Source organism: Colias eurytheme, chromosome 18, assembly GCF_061535395.1.
Source record: "Colias eurytheme isolate Ceu_HAF_F1 chromosome 18, ilColEury1 Martin Lab GWU primary, whole genome shotgun sequence".
NCBI lineage: Eukaryota > Metazoa > Arthropoda > Insecta > Lepidoptera > Pieridae > Colias > Colias eurytheme.
In genome coordinates this window covers 9,008,743-9,030,442 of record NC_142997.1, presented here as the reverse complement: position 1 = coordinate 9,030,442, position 21,700 = coordinate 9,008,743, and the positions used below count along the sequence as shown (strand labels likewise).

The following is a 21,700-nucleotide window of genomic DNA, read 5'->3' as shown; positions in this document are numbered from 1 at the left end:
ATAATGGTATCAATTTACCATATTATTTAAATAAATCAGATATTTTGCTATTTACCTTGAAATATATTTAAATAATTATTTACGTGTTTATAACGAATTATTGTGCCTTTAAAGATGATAATTAGAAATATATAAAAAAAATGACAAAAATATTTATAGAAATGATGTTACCTATTATTAGAGATTTAATTGTTAGGTAATTTATTATGTGAAATAATTCATCAGACGTCTACGATTTTATAATTAATTATTGACGAAATGATTTTTGAATCGAAAATTTAATTTGAAATGGGGAAAGCTAAGATAAAATTCTAAATTACCCTGTTCCATAATTAAATATTGTGGTGCTAATTTTTAAATGATCAATTATATTTCATATAGTGTTTATGAAAAATTAGGCAGCTAAGTATTTTTCCTCATTTCAAATTTAAAAATGGCAATATGAGGCTATATACTAACAAATTATCCACCATTCTTGCCATCATTAAAATACGAGATTTGCCTCTCTATATAAGTAAGCAATGTTAGAGTAAGATTGACTACAATTTGGTTTTGCAAAATCAAAGGTTTGAGTGTACCTGAACACTTCAAGCTTATGCCATTGTATGAACTGCATAATATTACGTTATTTAGTATCGTTCAGATACATAGCTTTTGTTTATTTTTGATTAGCTTTTTTTCGTTTTGTATTGTCTATGGTGCACGTGCTTTTTTATTTATTTATAAATATGGTGGCAATGGCAATAGTCACAATGATCTCATTTTGACAGTTCTCAAGTGTAAGGACAGATTAAAAATCACAATGGCTTGTAAATTTGTACAAGTTTGTATAAATAATTTATTGTAGGGGGGGCCATTTTTTAGTCTGTGCTTATGTTTGTGTGGTTTTTGACAGATTCTGCTAGATAATGTGTGACTCGATTTATATTTACGTCGTTATTTATTTGCACTCTTTAAGTCTGCAGCCATATCTCGACATAACTAAGCTGTAGCCACTGTATTTGCCGCACGGTGTTAGGTGTTAATGTTATAGCTCTGCGCAGAGCATTCCTATTCGAATTTTAATTATATTTTCATCGAATATTGTAAATAGCTATTATTATTAATATAAATATTGTTATTTAATGCTGGTAGTCACAACGAAATCAAAGACTGCAAGTATTACTGTGGGATTTGACTTTAATGTTTATCAAGTATTGTTGATTATTTTTTGACAATCAATTTGATTAGTTCTAAGTTCTAGGGGTCAATTATTTATACTAAAGTGTACTGAATGTATGTTTACGTAAACTAATGTAGGTGTTACGATCCCTCGGACGAATGTACTGTAGTGCCTTCGACATAACGTCCTTTTGTGATACAATATTTTTTCATAGATTGTACAGATTATTTCTTGCAATAAAATGTAAAAGAATATCGCTTTTTATTTTTCTTCCTATTCCCTTATTGGTTTTATCCTTTTTGAAAAATGATTAATACTACAAAAAATATCAAATAAAATAAATTATGGATATCAGCGTTTTCACAGATTTACAAAATATACCTGGCCTAATTATTGTTGCTATCTATGCTAGTGTAAATATCATACGGAATCTATACAAGTAAAAGTTCGCCAATTACCTTAAATTATTTTAAGTCGGATTCTTATTCCGATTGAGTAGCTTTACAAAATGGCACGTCATGTGGCGTGATAATCAGAAGCTTTATGATAAGACACCATCGTAATCTTTCAACCTACAGTTTATAAGGATAGCTACAATACATAAAATGAAAAAATACACGACTCCCTGTCCCTAGTTTGGTCCAGACTCACAGTATACCCATATATTTTTGCAATAGAAAATGTCGACTTGAACAACATTGTGGATGAGAATTAGGGTCATTTTCCAGCAGAGATGTGCTATGCAGCTGTGCTGTGAAACTATGTGACCATTTCCATTGATGCAACAGAATACATAATAGTAGCCTGATGCTAAAATAGGTAGCGCTGCTAGTAAGATGTGCTATGAAGATGCGCCGCCGAAAAAGTAGCTTTGTGAGAAAGATGCGCAGCTCGAGCCATGCGATGTATCGATAGTATGCGTTCTATTCACATAGCTATTAGAGGCCATTCATAGCACACATCCATGGCTTGCCTCCTATATAAAAGCACTAGTGGTCCGCCCCGGCTTCGCCCGTGGTACATATTTCGCAATAAAAGGTAGCCTATGTCCTTTCTCGGGTATCAAAATATCTCAGTTCAGTAGTTTAGGCGTGATTGAGTAACAGACAGACAGACAGAGTTACTTTCGCATTTATAATATTAGTATGGATATTTCAGTTGATTCAGTTTCCACCAATGGTAAGCATCATATGCATATAAGATATGTTATTGAGGATTTTCAAGAAAACCAATTTGTTTCTCTGTAAATTCAAAGTTTCCATTTCAGAAAGTTTCAATTTTGAATATTGATGAAATTTTATTTCATTACATGCATATGCATCTGGCTTACGAAAGATGAGACTGGCATTTTATTTCGAAAATTTATATTTATTTATTATTGGTGGATATCAAACGCATCCACAGCAACGCACACCTCTAGTGGAAAAGTACCCTTAGGGCAAAAGCTCGTATTTGTGTTTTTATGATTTTTACCTTTTGAGTTCTTACTTTATTAGAGTCTACAATCCCATGCTTTAGTTAGTTTTTGAAGTGAAACTTCTTTATCGGGGTTGGAAAATGTAGTGTAACATTTTTTCGTATGCGTGACATTTTTCCCTTACGCGCCATCTTTTTCTTATCCCTACCACGCGTGATTTATTTCTGTAAAATTGCATATATAATAAATTTTTTTTTTGTGTAAGCGATCAGCGTAAACATGTAACAGCGTATACACTACACAATATATCATTGTTAGTAAGTAGCATATTTTTTGGGTAAAAATTATAACTTGTAGATATTGATTTCATTTTTACACTAATTGTGTTCAAATGTTCTTTCTGAGGAATGATGTGATGCCAGTTTTTTCTGTCCCACGGGACTATAAATAAAAAGTTCATATTTTATAACGCCACATTACAAGTTGACTCATTTCTAATAATTGGGTGAGGAATATACAAATAAAACAAATCAATAATTTTTAATATATATTTATTAATATTTACAATTTTTTCATCATACGCCTAAACCTTAACAAAATATAACACACAGTCAAGGACAACTAATTAACCAAGTCTTACAAAATTGGCATTAATTTTTATAAATCTAAGAATAAGTAGCTAAATTTACAATAAATTCAGAATTGATACAATTTGAAAAGAAATATGCATAAAACATATTTTTTCTTAAACAATATGAAAAAAAAAACCTTTTTTTACATAAAGCAAAAAATACAATGTAACAAATTTGTATTCTGAACACAATAAAGTTCACCTGTTGCCAAAGAAATGAAAAAAGCTACCCATAAAATAAAACATTTTTTAGATTCATATTTTTTATTAATTCTTGTGATCTTAAAAGCTAGCTTTTATCCAGTTTTCTTACAAGTGGAGGTGGGGGGGAGGTAAGTACTTTTCTTGAAAGTCTGACTTGGCCGGAAACAGGATCTCGACCAAAGTATTTCACTTGTATCTCCGAACCTACGTCCAGACCTAACACTGAGGGGTGCATTATCTGAAAATTGGAAAAACATATAGTTAAGTATGATTTGTTACATTGGTTAGTTAGTTATAAGTTTAAAATTTATAAGGTTTGTTTGCTGACAAATTCCGTAGTGTTTTAGAAAAAAATGATTACAATTTTTAACTTTAACTGCACTTTGAATTTTACAAATATAAAAATATTGAACATAATATTATTTTTAATTCATACAAAAAGCTTAAATACTTTAGCTCTAGTTATATGCAATGAAATTATGTATAATCAAACATATGGTTGACTTTCATTCTAATATCGAAAAAAATTACAAACACAAACATTAATACATCAAAAATTTCATCAAAATCCGTTCAGCCGTTTTACACTAATACCATACACACTCACCTTCCTATGGTCCAACTGCGTATTGTGGACGAGCGCTGGCGTCATACCACTGTATAGCGTGACCAATACACCAATGTCTTTTACTTCTACAACCTGAATAAATTGGGAAAAAATATGCTTTAAAATCATGAAATTATTGTATTTATAATTTTTTAAAGAATAGAAAAACTTCGATCACTAGGCGGGATTGGAACCCGCGTCTTTCGACATACCCAGGCGATGCCTTTGACCTTTCGGCCATCCGTGACTAAATTTTTCCAGTTTTAAAATTTTTAATTAAAAAAACTCAAATAAACTTAGCACTTATACAGTGTGGAAATTTTAACATTTTATACCCCAGCCACACGACTCGACGAGTGGTATGGGAAGTGACGAGGGAAGTAAGCAGGGACGTAGTGTGGCCACGTTACTCGTCATGCCACTCGTCGTGCTCATCGTCCTGCTCACTGCTGTCGGCTTTTGCGCGCGAGTCAAAGGACCGGCAATACGAGTGCGAATTAGGGATGGGCGTTATGGAATCAACTGACTAGTTAAATTAACCGTCTATATGTACACTCAACGATTCGACTATTCCATCGCTCACCAATGCACTAGTTGAATTCAATGGCTAAACAGTCTTATTGATAAGAATAAATTCTTTTCTTTGAAGTTTAAAAAAAACATATTTTTGGTTTACAAGATCAATGTTTTGAATTTAAACTATAAAAACAAACGATAATAAGTTTTTTAAGTAATACATACTTTTTTTAGGGAGTATAATTTTTGTAAGAAAGCATAAACATTTATTACTTAATTGTTTTATTGAGATTAGAATTTATTGTTTTAAGAATTTATTAAATAATAGTTATTTATTTTAACTAGTTGAACGACTAGTTGATTAACGATCTAGTCTCGTTGATGAAAAATACGTCGACGACCCATCCCTAGTGAAGAGCGTCGCGATTAATCGCGCGAGTAGAGCAGTGTGTGGCCAGACGGCAATATCGAGGCGAGCGGCAGCGCGATGAGCAGGACGAGGAGCATAGTGTGGCTGGGGTATCACGGATAATATCGTGCAGATGTAGAAAAAACTAGTTCAAGACCTGTTCGTGTCGATTTGAAGAAATAAATAACAAATTTTAATTTTTAGTTTGATTCCCGGAAGTAGCGAGTATAGTGAGGATAATGAGAAAAGCGATAATGGGGATGGGCGTGTTATCGAGGATGATGAGGATGAGCGTGTTATCGAGGATTATGAGGATGAGCGTGTTATCGAGGATGAAGAGGATGAGCGTGTTATCGAGGATGATGAGGATGAGCGTGTTATCGAGGATGAAGAGGATGAGCGTGTTATCGAGGAGGATGAGCGTTATTTTTATCGCACCTTAGCACTATAAATAGCCCCAAACTCAAGCTCCGGCGTGCGTTCAGCAGCGAGCCACGTGGCGACACGCGCACGCGCTTCGTCCATAGCTGCTGGGGTTGGCGCGAATACGCTGTACCGTGTTTCGTCGACCGGACTTATCTGGAATTATAATAATCTTCGTGTTTATAACATAACCACTTTTAAACGGTGAAGGAAAACAGTGAGAAAACGTCGAAAAATCTTAAAATAATAAATAAATTTAAATAAAAAAAAAACCTGTCACTAAAGTCGAACGACAATTTTACGAGATATGACTATTGTAACTTTCTATCTATTGCACCGCGCTCTGACTTTCACGCTCGAGCGGAACGTAAGAACATAATACATAATATATATAAATAATTTCTTTTAAAGTGAAACTTTTATTACATCGTCTCAAACTTTTTGGTCTGTGTAGCGCATGTCGCGTGACGGTCGGCTGCCGAGTAGGTATAAAGCAGTGTTCGGAACCGTACGATAATTTTGTGCCTAAGTTTCACTTTTACCGTGGTTTCATAAAACCACACAACATTTTTTTATGGTAGTAAGTTCTCCTACTTCAGAAAACTCTTCCTCTTATTTGTCTGATTGTACTATCTTTTTTCTTTCTCAATATTTTCCTCCTACCCTCACTATCATTTACACATTCTTGCTACCATGCGTGCATTCTTTTCTACCTCATCCTAATTCTAATCTTTATATTTACCTATCTCATTTCTACTTTACTTTACCACTACCTATAAATACATCAAGATAATTAATTACCTGTACACCAGTCTCGACGTATAGTTTCTTGAGATTGATTCCGCCAACTCCGAGTAATTTGGCGCGTTTGTGAACTTCCACTTCTATTTCTTCAATAACTGGCATGTTATCTTTGTTAACTTCTCTGTGAAGGATAAATATTACTTCATAATATAATCCAAGAAAAAATACTTAATTTAGGTTGCTTTTTCATATCTATACATATTCAAATATATAAATAAATATAAATAAATAAATAAATATTATAGGACATTATTACACAAATCGACCTAGTCCCACAGTAAGCTCAATTAAGGCTTGTGTTGTGGGTACTAGGCGACGATAGATATAATATTTAATAAATATATATATAGATAATAACACCCAGACCCAAGAACAAATAATTGAGTTCATCACACAAATATTTGCCCTGACCGGGGATCGAACCCGGGACCGTCGGCTCAGTAGGCAGTTACTTTACCACTGCGCCAACCGCGTCGTCGCTAGCTTACTAGCTTACCGCCCGCGGCTTCGCCCGCTTTGTCTAAAACCTACTAAATTATATACTAAAACCTTGCTCTTGAATCACTCTATCTATTAAAAAAAAAACCGAATCAAAATCCGTTGCGTAGTTTTAAAGATTTAAGCAAACATAGGGACAGAGAAAGCGACTTTGTTTTATACTATGTACTGATGGCCTTTTTAGACATAATGTATCAGTCTAATCGTTCAATAAATTTATAATGCTTCATATTTTATTTAAATACCACAGAATCACTAATTAATTACCAATTATATTATATTATAATATAATAATAACAAATAGCAATGCCATACATATAAAAAAGCTAGCACCATATATCTGTTAATTTTTGAAATTTTTTGTAATTTTTTCCATCTACCCACCTCGGTTTATCAATACACTGGTTCATAATATCAATGATCTTGCTCTTAGAGTCACATGCTTTTTGCACAGACTCCATCACGACCTTGAGTGGAAGACCAGCTATTTTGATATCAGCTTGCAACGCGGTTATGCCTTTTTTGGTACCGGCCACTTTGAAGTCCATGTCACCCATGTAATCTTCTATACCCTGGGAAGGAATTATATATTGGTTATGCAAAATGAGCGGTGAAACATTTTTATAAAAATTTTGAAAATTTGAGGGCAAAAAAAAATTAAAATTTACTTTGAAAATCTCTCAAGTCTCAAGCTCTCGGTACAAACGGGTGAGTTGTATGTTAAAATGCCAGTTTTGCTGTTTGTCCCGCGACACTTTACTTCCGACATGTGTGCTCGGCACACATGGTGAGTTGCATCTTAAAATGTCAGTTTTGCTGTTTGCCCCGCGACACATTACTTCTGACATGTGTGCTCAGCACATACGGGTGAGTAGTATCTTATGGCCGGTTGCAGAGCTTGACCGACCATCAGTGCGTACGTAAGTCGCGCTTATCATATGTATGGAAATTCATAAAACCGTTCATAGCTAGACCGACCATACGCACGCGTATTGTCATAAGTATTAGTGTCATAGTTATACACATTGTTGATGCGTATCGTCAGGACCGATGGTACGCACAACGGTCGGTGAAGCTCTGCAACCGGCCTTAAAGTCAGTTTTTTGCCCCGCGACTCACTACACACTCACTAACAAGTCGCACAGTATCCGGTAGTCGCGCACGAGTCCTCGCTCGTCGTGCCGCGCCACGAGGCCGACCGCGACGCCCGCGGCGGGCGCGGCGAGCGGCAGCCCCGCGTCCAGCAGCGCCAGCGACCCGCCGCACACTGACGCCATGGAGGACGAGCCTGCGTATATATGGCGTGGTTAGGTTGGTACACAGTATTGGCTGAGCCACACATGTTCGATTTTCGAATCATGTTTCCAAATTTGTCGTACGAATGCAGAGGTTGGAAAACACGTTCGGATAGAATAGAATAGAATTACGAATTTATTCGCAGTAAAAATCAAACACATAAACAAAAAATACACAAGAAAAATAACAGTTTACTACGAAAAGGACTATGGACTCAGCATATGGTGTAAAGAATATCTAAAAGACTAGTGCTTTCACCGCTGTTTTTCAGCCATAGCCTGTTGTAGCCACAAATGTCATACGAGTTGATACAACAAAAATTGTGTAATTAAAATAAAAGATAGACAGAGTATTCGTTCAATATCTGTACAGTAATTTTCAAACTCATTATAATATGATACAAACAAGAAAAACTATGTATCCTTTTAATTTAAAAATGAAAAAAAAAAAAATGAAAACAATAGTAATCAAATGTGAAGTTTACATCCTTTGTATTGGTGCAAATAAAATGTTTTCAATCATTCAGTCATACATAAAGACATCAAAAAGTATAAATGCCCCATTTGCCCCCACTCACCATTAGACTCGAGCACCTCCGCAGTGAGTCGCACAGTGCAGGGGTGTTGGGGCACAACGGGCATCAAACCCCGTTCAGCGAGTGCCCCATGCCCCATTTCCCGTCTCCCCGCTGGTCCAGTTCGCCCCACTTCCCCCGTCGCGTATGATGGAAACTCGTAGTGGAGGAAGAAACTCTTTTCTTTTATTCCGCTGAAAAATATGACCATTATTAGCAAATTATTACCAAATTGCTCTATTTTACTTATATGAGAAAAATATTATATTCTAGATAGAAATCACTTATTATATTATCATACACTATAGCCATCTTCTATGGGAAAAATCAACAACAGTTACATAAAAAAAAATTTATAATATTAAGTATAGGATTATTTTAAAAATCATTTATACAGACTGTCTAACGGATAAAAGAGAAATAAATGTTAAAAAAAAGTATTTGCTTTTTCTGTTTTTTATTGCAAAGGAATGCGCAATCAGCCAATCATTCTAAATATTTTTCTATGTATGTAATAAACAACAAATGTTTCGGTCTGGCAGGACACAGAAGGCTGATCACTTACTTGTCACTAACTAAAATTGATCAGTGAAACAGATGTATGCAAAATGCATCTGCCCCATATTTCACTTTTAAAAAACAGGTTAGCCGTTAGTCAATATGTTACCTTGTGATCATAGTAAGAGGGTCCATTTTCAAAGCGCTTTCCGGCGAGTCGAAAGCCACAGTGCACAACACCTGGGTTTGTCCGCGTTGGAATAACGCACTGCCGTGTAAAGGCTCATATAATGATACCTATAGAAAAGACAATTAGTTAATTAGGTTAATATAGGTCATTGCCCATGACTTAAGAAAATTCCTATGAGCATGAGATATTTAAACATAATTATAAAAATTACCTATTCATAGAAGTGCTTGTAAAAGTTTACACAATAATAAAAGCTTATACTGAATTAAAAAAGTTTTTAAGTTTGAATAGTGTGAACTGCGGAAAAAATACCCAGATAAACACACTTTATCCTACTAATATTATAAATGCGAAAGTTTGTGAGTGCTTGTTACTCTTTCACGCAAATACTACTGAACCGATTACAATGAAATTAAGCACACTTATAGGGGGTAATTTGGATTAACACATAGGATAGGTTTTATTCCGGAAATCCCACGGGAACAGGAGCTATGCGGGTTTTTCTTTAAAATCGCGGCGGCGGACAGCTAGTTATTAACGTGATAACGTTTTTAAAATCGTTTTAGTCGGGTGACATGTTCAGAAACTTGTGTCACACCAAAACCTCACGAGCGCGATCGCAGGTATAACAAGAGAGAGACGGACCGATCTCCCGTCTCATCTCGAGCGCTGCCACCAATAAGACGTTATCACGTAAACATCTCGATCGTAAACCTACTTTATAAACAACCAATTTTTTTTATAATATCAGTAAGCATCTATAGAGCCTCTGAAATTGCTATCTTTAATTACTTACTTGACAACTAATATTCCTCAGATCATCGAGTCCCCTCCCATCGCACCTAACCTGAGTATCAAATATCATATCTCTAAACGTCTGCCGCAAGTGTTGATTGAAACAATCCTGTAGTTTGGATACATCGGCTTCTGTGTCTCTTAGTTGGTTGAGAACCGTTTGACGTAGTTCGGATATCGCATTGTCACGTGATGTTTTGTCGTGGTTGAAATCGCTGGAAATAAAAAAAAACAACATATAACAACAAACAAATATTACACATATCATGAAAACAGAAAATTGTGGTAAAAAAGGGAAAAAAATAGTTCTTGAAATTGAAGTAGGATATAGAACTAGACTCACAGTCACTAACAAAAAATATCCGAAGTAAAACTTTGCCAATGTCTGTATAAGGCAGAGTTTTCTAATGAGCGACACAATAGACTTTAAACGTTACTGCGACGAAATAAGGTGTTAATTTCAATGACAACTCTGTTCTGAAATTTTAATAGGCGATAGCGACTACATAAAAAAACAAAATAAACAAATTATAGCCTAATAATTCGCGATTAGAATAAAATAATAAATTACCTCAATATCTCTCTAATCTTCATAGTTGATAGTGTTTTAATAGTCTCCACAATGCTTTCATCAAGTGGTTCCGGCATTTCGTATTCACGTTTCATCTTGCCGTGCGTTTTTTGTAATTTTTCTATACCACGCACTATGTTCTGTGCTTCTTTAGTAGCTGAGAACAAAACAAGTTACAAAATTTTATAGATCATTTTAACAATAATTATACCAATTGTAAAAATGATCTATAATATTACTTTGTAATCTATTAAAAAACTATATACAATAATCAACTAGAAACACAATTACACTTAAAAGTTATGCAGTTTTCCAATAAGCGAAACACTACTTTAAACACTACTGAATCAGAATAAGCTGTTGCAATTAATGTTTTATATGACACAATTAATATAACACTTGCATTCGAACATTTTTTTTTTCATTTACTGTATGACAATGCCATATTTACTATACAAGTATATGTATATTGTTATAGTTGAGTATTTAAGTAAATAAATTATTTTTGAAATGAAAGTTCTTTATCGGGGTTGGACAAAAATTTAGCGTAACATTTTTGCGTTACGCCGTACGCGTGACATTTTTGCGTTACGCCATACTCGTGACATTTTTAAGGTCATAAAGAAGTTTCACTTCTTACGTGTGTACTCTAGTACACGCATACATTTTTTTTAATTAAATAAGGTGCCTTAGACCATCTCTACTGCATTAAACATTTTATTGGCAGATAAATAACATAAAAAGGCCAACAAATATGTTCATAAGATAATTAACAGATTCACAAGTCAATATAACAGGAATTTTTATCGGTAGTTACTAACCTCCAATAATAAAAAGCTTGACTTACATTCATACCTAATTTGATAGCCTTCAGCAGATCCTGTTGCAGGATGTCTTTAGCGTGACCTTCCAGCATCACCACCAGGTTGGAGGCTGCCGCACTCACGACTAAGTTGAGGGTAGACTGTTCCAGTTCTCGACGAGTGGGGTTTATGATTAGTTCATTGTCGATTTGTCCTATTCTGTAATAAAAAGGTGTTATTTTAATCTTTAGTGCAAATAATTGAAAATAATAATTCATCGTTGGGTGATTAATGTGGGTACTTGAAAATAATTTATTGTCAATGTAAAGAAATATGAAGAGAACACATAAGAACACTGTTACACTACAACATAATACGCAAACAGCTTGTTTATTTATTCCTTTTTAGTTTACACACAATGATAATTAAAAAAAAAATCACTGTTACTTGAAATATGCTATAGCATGCCCTGTACATTATAATGTACAGGGCAACACTAAAATAAAACTTGATTTTTATACAAACAATTTGATGTTTTCTGTATTGTGTATGATTTTACATAGAAAGAGAATATTTTTTTAGAGGTCTAGATTTTTCGAATACATTTTTACCAGATGGTTTTTCATTTTACCTTACAGCCCCAATTGGTCCATTCCACGGCACATCAGATAACGCCAAAGCAGCGCTAGCAGCATTGATAGCTACAGTCTCCGGTGGGTTAGTACTGTCTACTGCCAGCATGTTACAAACTATTTGTGTGTCGAAGAAGTAGTTCTGCGGAAATAGGGGTCTGAGAGACCTGTCGATCACACGCGATGTGAGGATTTCTCGTTCTGTTGGACCTGTAAGTTAGTTGTATATGGTTAGCGTTAAGTTTTAAGTTAATTTAATATGTTTGGAATTTAGTTAAATATTATTTGAGTTGGCAGTTTTTGTGATTTCATGTTTTGGGATGGCCTTAATTATTTTTCTTGGTGAATATATGTTTGGAATTAATTTATAATATTTGAGATTGCGGTTGAATGTTTTTGTGGTGGAATTTTTCCTTTGTTTTTGTGAATTAATATTTTTTATCCTTTCTTTTTAAAAACACAAGGTTAATAAGATAAAGATGTATATGTAAACTTATTTTACAAACAACTACATGGTCTAAATTGGTATGTTTTTTTTTATTGTCGATAGGGAAGTGCTTTTGAAGGGGATTTTTTTATTGACCACAATCCCAACACAATACACACAATTCAATATATTTATAATTTAACATGAATGCAAATAAAATTAACTTAAAAAATACATTCTGGCTAATATAATACCTAGTTCTTTCCTCAAAAAGTTGGTTGGTATCCTGCCAGCAGCTGCCGCCTTCTGCCTATAATCAACTACGAGAGGCAGGAACGAAACATTGCTCTGCTTGGCTTTGGACACCACTGTGGAAAGTACGCTGGTGTTGCCCAGTGTAGCGACGCACGCTCCATCCGCGAACCTCGCGTATTGACCAGTCTTTAGCTTTAAAGTGGTGCTGAAAATATTTTTTTTATTATAGATTAGAAGTTGAAAAATAAACTATTATGTTATTTTAACTTTTTCAATTTTATTTGTTATGGATTGTAAAGTAGATATTTTTATTTTTTATGATAATGTACGAATTAGTAGTTTCAACAGCGGGAAAGAACTTCTTTCTATTCCTCTGTCCCATAGGGATAGAAAGAATATGTACAGGTATGCTTAGATATTTAAAACTACGTAGCGGATTTTTATACGGATTTCTTACTAAATAAAGTCATTGAAGAGGAAGGTTTTTTAATTTATATTTGTAGAGTAGTCGCTAGTATTATGTACTCAAATTAATTTAGGTAGGTTGTAATTTTAACTTACCCATTAGAAAATGGTACGTCAATTTCACCGACATCAGATTGTGATGATAAATATTTTCTGTGGAATCTACTTTTATAATTTAATTTTGTTAATAGAATGCGGTGTTTTAGCAACATTTTAAACTAAGTATTTCAAAACGACCGGCACATTCAATTGGTGAACACTGGTAAGAAGAGGTAATAAATATGTAATTTTTTTAAGAATGTAATGTTAAGCTGTATAAGAAGTTACTTTTGTGAGAAAACCAAAAAGGTAAAATAAACAATAATTTTTTTTGTTTCGTAATTTTTTGAGGTTATACTAAACTATCATTTGTCACATGTCATAACTTTTTTAAAACAGATAAAAAATTATTAAATTGATGAACAGAATAAACTTTTTTGAATGATTGATTATGCTTGTTCTCATCGTAAATATATATTGTAAACGTTATATTAACAAACATAAATGAACATTTACACATATACATACAATTTTCAATGACTTGGAGTAGGTACTTAGTTATCTACTTGGAGTTTTATAAACTCATTTTTACTTAGAGCATTAAATTAATGCTCTAAGCATTTTATGTATGGCTAGTGAAGTTCATGCATAATCGTCGTCGTCGTCGTGTCAGCCGTGGGACGTCCACTGCTGGACAACGGCCTCCCTCAGGATTTTCCACCACGCCCGGTCACCGGCGGCATGCATCCAGCGGCTCCCCGCCACTCGGAGAGTCGTCTGTCCATCTTGTAGGTGGACGTACCACGCTTCGTCGACCAGTATGTGGTCTCCATTCAAGAACCTTTCTGCCCCAACGGCCATCGGTTCTGCGGGCTATGTGCCCAGCCCATTGCCACTTCAGCGTTTTAATCCGGCGAGCTATGTCGGTGTCATGCATAATATGTTACTTAAATTTTATTCCACAGTTTGTCTTTTATTCGTTTTTCTTACGGCTGATTTTTCAATCCTTGGTTAAATCGTCGAATAATGTATATAACTACAAGATAACTACCTACCATTTCAAAAACGTATTCTAATTGCCAGACAGAGAATCTCTGTCTACGTAATTGCCCGTATTTGACAGTTTACGTCATGACATTTTAATATTATCGATCGTGTGATACTTTATTGAACGAATAAGTTTTATCCAAGCACAGCCAAGCATTGAAAAATCGGCCCTTAATGATATACAATTTCGTTCTATTCAAAATTCCACTTTCCACTTAAACCAGATTATTCCCCCGAGCCCTAATCAAATACCCACAAAAATACCAATAATTAATTCGTGTTTAGTCTGTGCGCAAAAGTTTAAAGTCAGCTGCAAAGTCAGCTGTCAGGCGTCAGCAACATTTCAAAATCAGCTGGCCTGTAATCTGTATTCCTTAGATTAGGTGTATAATCTAAGCTGTATTCCCTTTCCCTGTGGATTATTTGTTGTTGTTTGAATGAAATCTACAAAAAATATAATTTATTCTACGTTACAATAATTTACTAATGAAGAATGAGTTGTACAAAAATTAGGAAAGTTCAAGGGAACGATTGTTTCCAGCGTATTAACTTTTTATATCAAGTAAGAACTTAGAATGAACATTATTTTATATAATGGGTAATTTTTGGTAACCTTTAGTAAAATTAATATTTTATACACTTAAATTTTCAGATCAGTAAACAAACAGCTGAAGTTAATCCAGCGCTTTCATCTTACTATGGAAACCTTATTGTAAATCTTGCTAAGAAGAATGTATTGAAAATGTAAGTTTTTTATATTATAATTCACATAAAAAGTTGTAAATTGTTAGGTACTTATATACAATTGTCTTAAGAATTCCTTTCGGTTTTATATATAGCGAAGTTTGCATTATTTATTTGCAATCTAAAATATGTAAAATCCTGTAAGGTTATACCCAATTTCCATAACTTTTTTGGGTTTTTTACAGTCTAATTAGCAACAAGGGATAGGTACGTACATTTTGGTAACCTTGTGTAAATATTTAGGACATATTTGATATTTTATTTATCTTATTCTATAGCTTCAGGATAATAATTAAAATGCTATTTGCACTCAAGTTTAAGTCAAAACTGTTCAGGAATTAATTTGTAATATTAGGCGATATGCTATTTTATATTTAATTTTTATCATTTCAGACATCCAGATATTAAACGACAGATTTGTAAAAAATGCAAGTGTGCGCTAAACAATAAATCAAGCAAAGTGAAATTAAACACAAGAAATAAATCAAAGTTTATCCAGAAGATATGTAACACCTGTGGAACAAAGAAGAATTATCTGGCAGATAAAAATAAAGATCATAGAGTATGGTTAGAAAATCCAGACGGTGTTGTTGAAGTTATTAAAACAGTGTAAATATATTTGACTTTCATTTGTTACTAGCCAAATTTCCACATTCCACCACACAACACATAATAATATGAAAAAATGGCCTAGGTTTTTAATGAAACGGCTGATTAAGCTCATTTGCTGCGACATAATAGAGACACCAGATATCTGTTAAGAAACTTAATTCATACTTATCTAACATAATCTATTATAATTTACCCTACTATCATAACTTCTAAGTTCTTTTCTTAGTATATATTAAAGTGTCAGTTCTGTTACACAAAATTTATGATCAATAAATTAGGTAATGTATGGATTGATTCAATCTCCTAGAAAATAATAGTCATATCTTTATTTTTATAAAAAGAAATAATATGTAATAGTAATCTTAGTAATAATTAATGCTTACTTAATATTGTTTTCCTAGTTTACGACATAGAATTAGTTTCCATTAAGTATGAATAGATGGCGTTGTATAAAATATGTTTTTTGAAGAATAATAAACAAATTATGCATGAGCGTTAGTAAAAAATGCTCAAAAAAGCGACTGCAATATTATTAGAACTAATACTAGGTCCAGTAAATGACCGGATTTGTAAGAAGCTCAAATTACTTGTGTACCTAAAAATTAACTGTAGCGTAGCGTGTTACTATTTCTTATTATAAATACTAATTACTATATTGTATTTACGTTAATATTCTTGGTATAAAAAAAATTAAATTCAAATAAAATTGTTGTTTACTTTAAAATATAGCAACAAAATTATGACCTGTATTTGAGATTTCGGGCGCACCGCTCTAGCTGGTAGATAAAAATTTTATGAATAATGCATGTGTACCGAGCTCTATAAATCAAATTCAAATGTTCTTGTTTAGTAAAACGGATTTTATACTTACTGACAATCTACTAATGTACGTGTAGGGATTTATATGTTAGAGCTACTCTACTTTGAAGACAATAATATCTAGTGATTAGTATGTTCGTACGGATCGAAAAGACCGCGTTCGAATCAGTTTTAGGGTATAGGAATATTTAAAATTTATAGCAAAACCCGGAGTAGTGTATTAATAGATGGATTGTTAACATCCCCGTGCTGCGTTTCGCTATTGTTCCATAAGTGTATAATGGAGAAGTAATTTAAAAGTCTTGCTTTCGACTTATCCGTCTAAAACATAGGTCTCAATTCTAACACCTCGTAAAAAGTTATTGTATAAGTTGGACATAATTGAATTTAAACCAATGCCGTAAAATATTTTATTACAATAATAATATCGAATATTGAACCGATATTGAGAAATTTTATAGTTTTTACATAAAACGGTGAGAAGTGATTATTATTTAAAAGCGAAATGTAGCTTCAAAATGCAGAAAGGTATTTTTTTCTTTTTGATAATTACCAATTTAGCTGGACTCAAATGTTCAATATATACGAAGGAGAAGAGACTGGCATACATCAATTCTGGTAATGATAATTTTCAAGCAGGTGAAAGCAAGAATAAATTAGATTGGAATTATGCAAAATCAGCTCAGCACAAATCCAAGGTCTTTCAAAGATTTGCTCCTAAAAAGGAAGGTGATGTCGCTCCTTCCGTTCTTAAAGATCCAGACATAATAAGACAGATATACCGCAGAGATCCTGTTTTAGACGTAATTAGGAGGCATAGGGATGCCAGAAGATTGAATGATTTGTCAACAGATAGCGCATCTAGTTCAAGCTTAGAAATGAAAAATTGGAAAGATGAGTGGAAAGAACATTGGTTGCTGAAAAAGCTTGAGGCCATAAATTCTTCAATACCTAAGGGGGATAAAGTCAACATGGTTGCAGCAAGTATGTAGCACCAATCTTTGATCGTAAATAAGCTCTAATCCTTCTTATTTCTTTTATACATTGTTTCAACTGTTAGAAATATGTTGTATCCTAAATTTAGCGATTAGTTGTGTAACAGTAGATGCAATAAAATTTTATTTAATTGTATTATATATCAGGTTTTATAAAAATTTTAAGTGTTTCATAACTACTGTTTACCATGTCAATCGAGAAATTTCTGCCTAATTATTTTTTCATCATTTACATTTAAACTATGATAAGGTATTCTGTATAGGACCCTGGGGTGTGCCGTGCGGTGATCCAAATCAACACGATTCACCGTGGGGTAGCTGCATGTTGCCGATGGAATGTGAACCAGAATACAGAATATATAGAGGTGACTTCTACTGTGGTCGAACGAAATTTGTCTGCTGCGGTTTGCTGATGACTGCCTATGATTTATACGCAGGCTTCGATGTATCATTCGAAGACTCAATCTTACGAACGGATTCTGATGAAAAAAAGAATAGAGATAGAGGCTCCAAGGAAAGAAAGCGTAGGAAACGAAAACGTGACCAGAAACGGCGTAGAAGAGAAAGATTAAAGCGTAAACGCAAAATAAAGAGGGACATAAAGAAAATCATACGCGAAATAACGAAGATATTGAACAGATCGTTCAGAAATGGAACAACAGCAAGAAAGAAGAAAACGAAGCAATTGAAGAAATTCATAAAGGAAATGAAGAGGAAATATAAGAAGGATCGGAAAGCAGTTAAGGATATACATGAAATGGAGATGGTACAGATCGATGCGGCGTTGCAGAAACGATTAAACGAAATAAAGGGCATGAACCAGGAATATATTAAGAATTCGACGTTCAGGGATATTGTTGTCAATGGTACAATTAATAAGAATACAATGAGGATGTTGATGAAAGCGTATCCTGAGTTAAAAGGAATGATAGGTGCTCGACGGACCGGTGGACTACCGGACTACCTAGAATATGATATTGAATATGGTTTGGTTTATGAATAAAAATAAAGAAAAATGGTGTTAATTATTTGTCTTTCAATTATTTTTAAGTATTTTACTTTCAACGCTAACCAGTCTCTTACGTCGTTGATGAAGACAGCTGAGACAATAGTACTTAGGTATACCTAATTCTTCAGACTTTTACTAGCGTTACTTAAGTTTTATATATTTTAAGTCTATTTTATTTTACTTGGCTCATAACTTGTCTGAAATAAATGTAACATTACGTACTTTAATACCCACTCTAGTTGTAAACTTCACCGCTATCGCCAAGACGTGTCGACAGCATTTCTAATTAAAAACTATTTGTTCCAACCGAATGAGATAAACCATTGCAACGTGAGCAAGTACCGGCAATAATTCTAAACGTAATATCTAACTTTGGTTAACTGGTGGTGCATTGTCTGGAGATATGCCAGTACCTTGAATAATGCGACTTATTTTTGGCAGAGGCGCTGCGGTATTCAATTTGCTGGCGCGATATGGTAGGGCAATGAACTGATGCTGTTGTGTGTAAAGAAGTATACTGTGCAATAATTTAGAGAGGTTTTTAGGAGTAATATGTGGGGAATGTGTTCCTCCAAACTGAGGGCCTGGGGACCTAAAATACAGATTATACAGATACCTAGTTCATTCACAAGCCTCACTTAATTCTTTGCACTGAAATAAATGTATTTAATTAAGTATGGGAATTTGAAAAGTGAGAAAATACTTTTTTTTTTGGGAGATGGATTCAAAATACTGTTTATGTTTATCTGCAGAAATATGGGAGTACATGAATAAACTTCCCATCCAAGCTTTATATAAAGTAAGTTGTATGAATAGTGCAGATTTTCAAGTCATGAAAGAACGGTGATATGAGATTTAGATATTTCATAAAAGGCAGAAGTCCTTAATATAAAATGCTGAATAAACATGAAAGCTACCCGAGCCAAGCTAGGATGTCTAGTATTCAAGTATATTCACAAATCACAGGTATCCAGGTATTCAGGTAGGTTGAATCGTACAAATTTCTAGAAAATTAGTGCTTGGTTTGATGTAATTAAAATTAAGGCTTTAAAGGCTAAATGGTGACATATCACACTAGCGGATTGCGAGCGGTTTCAAAGCGGAGCGGGTGCGCAACGAATACGTTGCGGGCGCGCAACGAACACGCCGCGGTTGCGCAGCGAATTCGTTTCGGACGCGTGGCAGATGCGCAACGTTTACGTCGCAGTCATGTACACTCATTAACAAAATGGAATCCGTGCTGGTTGTTACTTAAAACTTGTGATAGTATAATGATTATGAGATCATTATTTTTTACGAGTTTCATAACATGTTAATGTTTAGGGTATTTTTTTATCCATTAAATCTTGGTCGAAATGCAATCAGATAACTTAATTGCTCATAAAGAAAGTTCATTAGTGAAATAAATGTTAAAGCTCCTTAACTAAAACAGGTCTATCTTATTATTAGGTAAATAGGTAGCAGTGAGTAGAAAATTTTATCAAGCAACCAGCAACTCACTAGTCCTAGTAATTCAATTTTATAGCACCTTTTTTAACAACTCCAGTTGTTACTATTACATCTTTAGTTAAGTAAGTGCATTTCCACAGTACGGTTAAAAAATTGAGTGCTACAGAAACGATGGAAATATTGAATGGAAGTTAGGCAAGGCGGAAGAGCTGGCTTTTGTGCGAGAGTATACAAAATGGCGTCGACGCTTCTATTCCGCGACGTGTTCGTTGCGCGCCCGCAACGTATTCGTTGCGCACCCGCTCCGCTTTGAAACCGCTCGCAATCCGCTAGTGTGATATGTCACTAAGGCTTTAATATTTTCTGGATCGCACTACTATGATCCTTTTTTATTTTGAAATTCATCAGTCGTCACGTTAACACGACATTTTGTTGCTGCGTGATATTTTACTTACGTACAAAGGAAATATCAAGATCTGTGACTGAAAAACTACAAAACTAAACTACAAACATACCTACAGAATACAGCTTTAGCAAAAATCTATACAGTTATCTTAAAGTTTCATAAGCACCATTTGGTATTTATGCGTTCGTTGTCGCAGATATGGGCTTGAAAATATATATTTTTCGATTCATTTAAACGTTATATTAGCAACACATTTGACAGATTGTAACGAAAGTTTTATAGTCCCCATCAAGATTTCGCACAATATCTTTCGCTCTATTTAACTGAGATGCAATCTCATATTCTCCATCCCAATTTTGTTTTAGATTGTCTCCTGAGACCCGGTCGATACGTTTACGGGGCTTGGAGTAATGCCAGTGCAATGTATGTACTTGAGTCGTGTTCATACTGTGTGAAATCGAATGCATTGGTAGATATTTCTGGTAAAAGAAACGTTTTTATAGGCATCTAGGTTTCTGCCTGTTTAAAACTTAACAATACATAAATCTTCCTTGAGAATGCGAGATTATTGAAGACTGAATAAAATCGATGCGGTAGTTTTTGAGTTAATCGCGAACAGTTATGGCGTAAGACTGTTTTATAATATGTAGTGAAATCGATGCTATATTACATTATTTACTGAAATAGTTTATTGTTAAAAATGAGTCATAAAATAAGAATAACCAAAATAGAATCCTTGTAAATATTTTCAGTTTACTATTCTGAAAGTGTTAAATCCATTTTTATTCCTCCATCGCTACGGATGGGTTCTTAAACTATAATTTACTGCTAACAGCTGAACTTTTTCCATCTGATCTCCCATATAAAATGTATCTGATTACCTCTATCTACCCTTCATAAATTGGATCGTACTAGGAATATTTATAAGTTGAACCTATACATATAAAGCTCTACGTTTAGCAAATAATAGTTAAACTGATAACTGAAAAGTTTTCGCATCGTGGTTTACAATAATATAGGCTTTCGATAAGTACTTTATTTATTTCTTTATTAAGATACCTATAATTAAGTATATATATACAGGTATATGATATTACAGTAAGTATATAATATTACGATGTTTTTCATCAACAATTTATAAGGTTAGAATGTGGTTAGAATGGGTAATGTAATAGACCGTACGTGTTTGTGTCTATGCTGACATTGTGAAATCAAACTGTGCTATTATTTACTTTTCTTCATTTTGCAAGGTATAAATATTAATATAATTATTATTAATTAAAAAAATGTATGGTACAGTGTGAACAAAGCCTTAATTTCGTATGTAGTAAGCGTTTACAATAAACAGAGATGTAGCTGTGATTTCCGTCCGTAGTTTTTGAAACTGCGAAACAATCGGAAAT

At 33.8% G+C, this 21,700-nt stretch overlaps 3 protein-coding genes across 3 annotated transcripts; 2 read left to right on the top strand and 1 right to left on the bottom strand.

The window, feature by feature from the left end:
* Positions 1–3,113: 3,113 nt before the first annotated feature.
* On the bottom strand, positions 3,114–13,586 carry PNPase (polyribonucleotide nucleotidyltransferase 1). The gene is made up of 14 exons (XM_090112623.1): positions 13,274–13,586; positions 12,712–12,917; positions 12,030–12,240; positions 11,451–11,617; positions 10,596–10,752; positions 10,026–10,239; positions 9,209–9,336; positions 8,545–8,735; positions 7,802–7,959; positions 7,056–7,243; positions 6,171–6,294; positions 5,385–5,525; positions 4,022–4,114; positions 3,114–3,652 (listed from the first exon to the last, which is right to left on the bottom strand). The coding sequence occupies exons 1-14, from the start codon at positions 13,387–13,389 to the stop codon at positions 3,500–3,502; spliced, it is 2,247 nt and encodes a 748-aa protein (XP_089968749.1). The 5' UTR covers positions 13,390–13,586; the 3' UTR covers positions 3,114–3,499.
* A 1,090-nt stretch (positions 13,587–14,676) lies between these two features.
* On the top strand, positions 14,677–15,621 carry Rpp21 (ribonuclease P protein subunit Rpp21). Its single transcript, XM_090112795.1, has 3 exons — positions 14,677–14,825; positions 14,916–15,007; positions 15,401–15,621. The coding sequence occupies exons 1-3, from the start codon at positions 14,757–14,759 to the stop codon at positions 15,618–15,620; spliced, it is 381 nt and encodes a 126-aa protein (XP_089968921.1). The 5' UTR covers positions 14,677–14,756; the 3' UTR covers position 15,621.
* Positions 15,622–16,956: 1,335 nt separating this feature from the next.
* LOC149900850 (uncharacterized) lies at positions 16,957–18,436 on the top strand. The gene is made up of 2 exons (XM_090112269.1): positions 16,957–17,422; positions 17,697–18,436. The coding sequence occupies exons 1-2, from the start codon at positions 16,957–16,959 to the stop codon at positions 18,434–18,436; spliced, it is 1,206 nt and encodes a 401-aa protein (XP_089968395.1).
* The last annotated feature ends 3,264 nt before the right edge of the window (positions 18,437–21,700 follow it).